The sequence below is a fragment of the Tupaia chinensis genome, unplaced genomic scaffold (genome assembly GCF_000334495.1).
Source record: "Tupaia chinensis unplaced genomic scaffold, TupChi_1.0 Scaffold000294_5, whole genome shotgun sequence".
In the NCBI taxonomy this organism is placed as follows: domain Eukaryota; kingdom Metazoa; phylum Chordata; class Mammalia; order Scandentia; family Tupaiidae; genus Tupaia; species Tupaia belangeri.
The window spans coordinates 3,330,627-3,332,299 of NW_006159782.1; the positions used below are offsets into that span (position 1 = coordinate 3,330,627).

Genomic DNA, 1,673 nt, shown 5'->3' on the forward strand with positions numbered 1-1,673 from the left:
AGTTACTAATAGCAGGACACAGGCCCGGCATTGCTGGCTGTGCAGGACACAAAGGGAGGAAGGAATGCCTGTCTATCCAGTCCCCCACCCCCAAGGTCTACAGGGCCTCCCCCACCCCACATCACCACACACCTTCATCGTCACTACCAAGAAGCCCCACGGGTTGCCTCAGTCATGCCCGGCATGCACCAAGGGCCAGCCTTACCGGCGTGAACCACCTACCCGGCCATGACGATGAAGAAGTCCAGGCGGTTCCACGTGTCCCCGAGGTAACACTTCTTGCCAAAAATGCCCAGGGCCACCATCTTCAGCACCATCTCCATGGCAAAAAAGATGAAGATGAAGTCATCGAAGACCTGCAGGGGCAGGAGGAGGAAGCCAAGGACAGGGTGAGGTTGGAGAGCAGGGACCAGGGGTGGGAGATGGGTGAGGCAGGCACGGGGCCCGGGAGAGACCCGGCACGCCTTCTCTAAGCAGGAAGAGAACCGCGGGGACCCTGGTCCCGTGCAGTATTTCACAGATGAGGAGACTGAGGCCCTGAGAGGGGAATGGGCTCCCCAAGGTCACACAGCTCATTCTATTTGCTCCCTAAGTCCGGGAACAAAAGACCAGACGGGGGTGGGGCAAAAGGCTCTTCCGCGGTCTCCCTTATGATCGGCAAGCTCAGGGCTGGACACGTGACCTACATTTTCTCTTCTGATTCTCACGAGGACCCCATAGGTGGCCCCATTTTACAGATGAGGACACAGACTCAAAGAGGTGAAGTAACTTGCCCCAGGTCGCACAGCGGGTGCGTAGCAGAACCAGAACACAACTCAGGCTGGTCTGATCCAAGCCCTGTGAAGCTACGGCGCAGAATAGGGCCTGGGCTCACTATTCTCCCGGGCTCGGACTGAGGCCCCACATGTGCCCCTAACATTTCCTGAGGGCAGCGCCTGAGTGAACTGACCTCTTTCCAGGACCAGTGGGGGCTGTAGTCAGTCCAGTTCCACAGTCAGGAGCTGAGCACCCACTGTGTGCAGGTCCTAGGAGGAGCCTGTAACCTCTGGGATCCCAGATCCACAGAGATTCAGACTCCCAGACCTGGAGCAGGCCTGGTCTGCAGTTTTAGCAAGTACCCAGAAGATTCTGTGTCTGGGCGCTGCTTGGGAACTACTCCTATGAAAACCCAAGAGACAGACAATCCCTCCTGGAAGGATCCTGCTTTCCCAGAGAGACGCCTGCAAAATGGGCATGACCCTAACACCGCACTGCAGATATGCGGCCAAGGTTGGGCTCCATCTGAGTCCTGGGAGATGAGAACGGGGGAGAAACCGGAGGCCCCTCCTAAAGGGGTTAAGGAGCTGACTTCATCCCAAGGGCACTGAGGAGCCAAGGGCAGGCTGCTGGCTGAGGAGCCTTGGCGTCCCTTGTACTTAGCCGGCATGCAGGGGTGCCAAGGTGGGAGAAGGCGGGGCCTGAACGAGGTCAGAGGCCTCATGATGGAGACGGGGAATGGAGGGGAGAGAAAGGAAGAGGACAGTCAACGAGCCAGGGCGGGTGGTGGGGATGCGTCTTGAGAACAGGGCAGGACAGGAGGTGCAGCCCCTTCGCGGTTGGGGGGGTGGGGCGTGGTGGGGCTGAGCTGCCTGGCTGGCAGGGCGGGCCAGGGGGCAGGGGGGGGGCGGACCGAG

General features: G+C 59.7%; 1 protein-coding gene across 1 annotated transcript in view; it reads right to left on the reverse strand.

Moving 5' to 3' along the window:
- The window catches only part of CACNA1I (calcium voltage-gated channel subunit alpha1 I), a 120,813-nt gene that overhangs the window by 94,259 nt on the left and 24,881 nt on the right, over positions 1-1,673 (reverse strand). Inside the window, 1 exon segment of the mRNA XM_014588682.2 lies at positions 223-356. Coding sequence (XP_014444168.2) covers positions 223-356 — 134 coding nt within the window.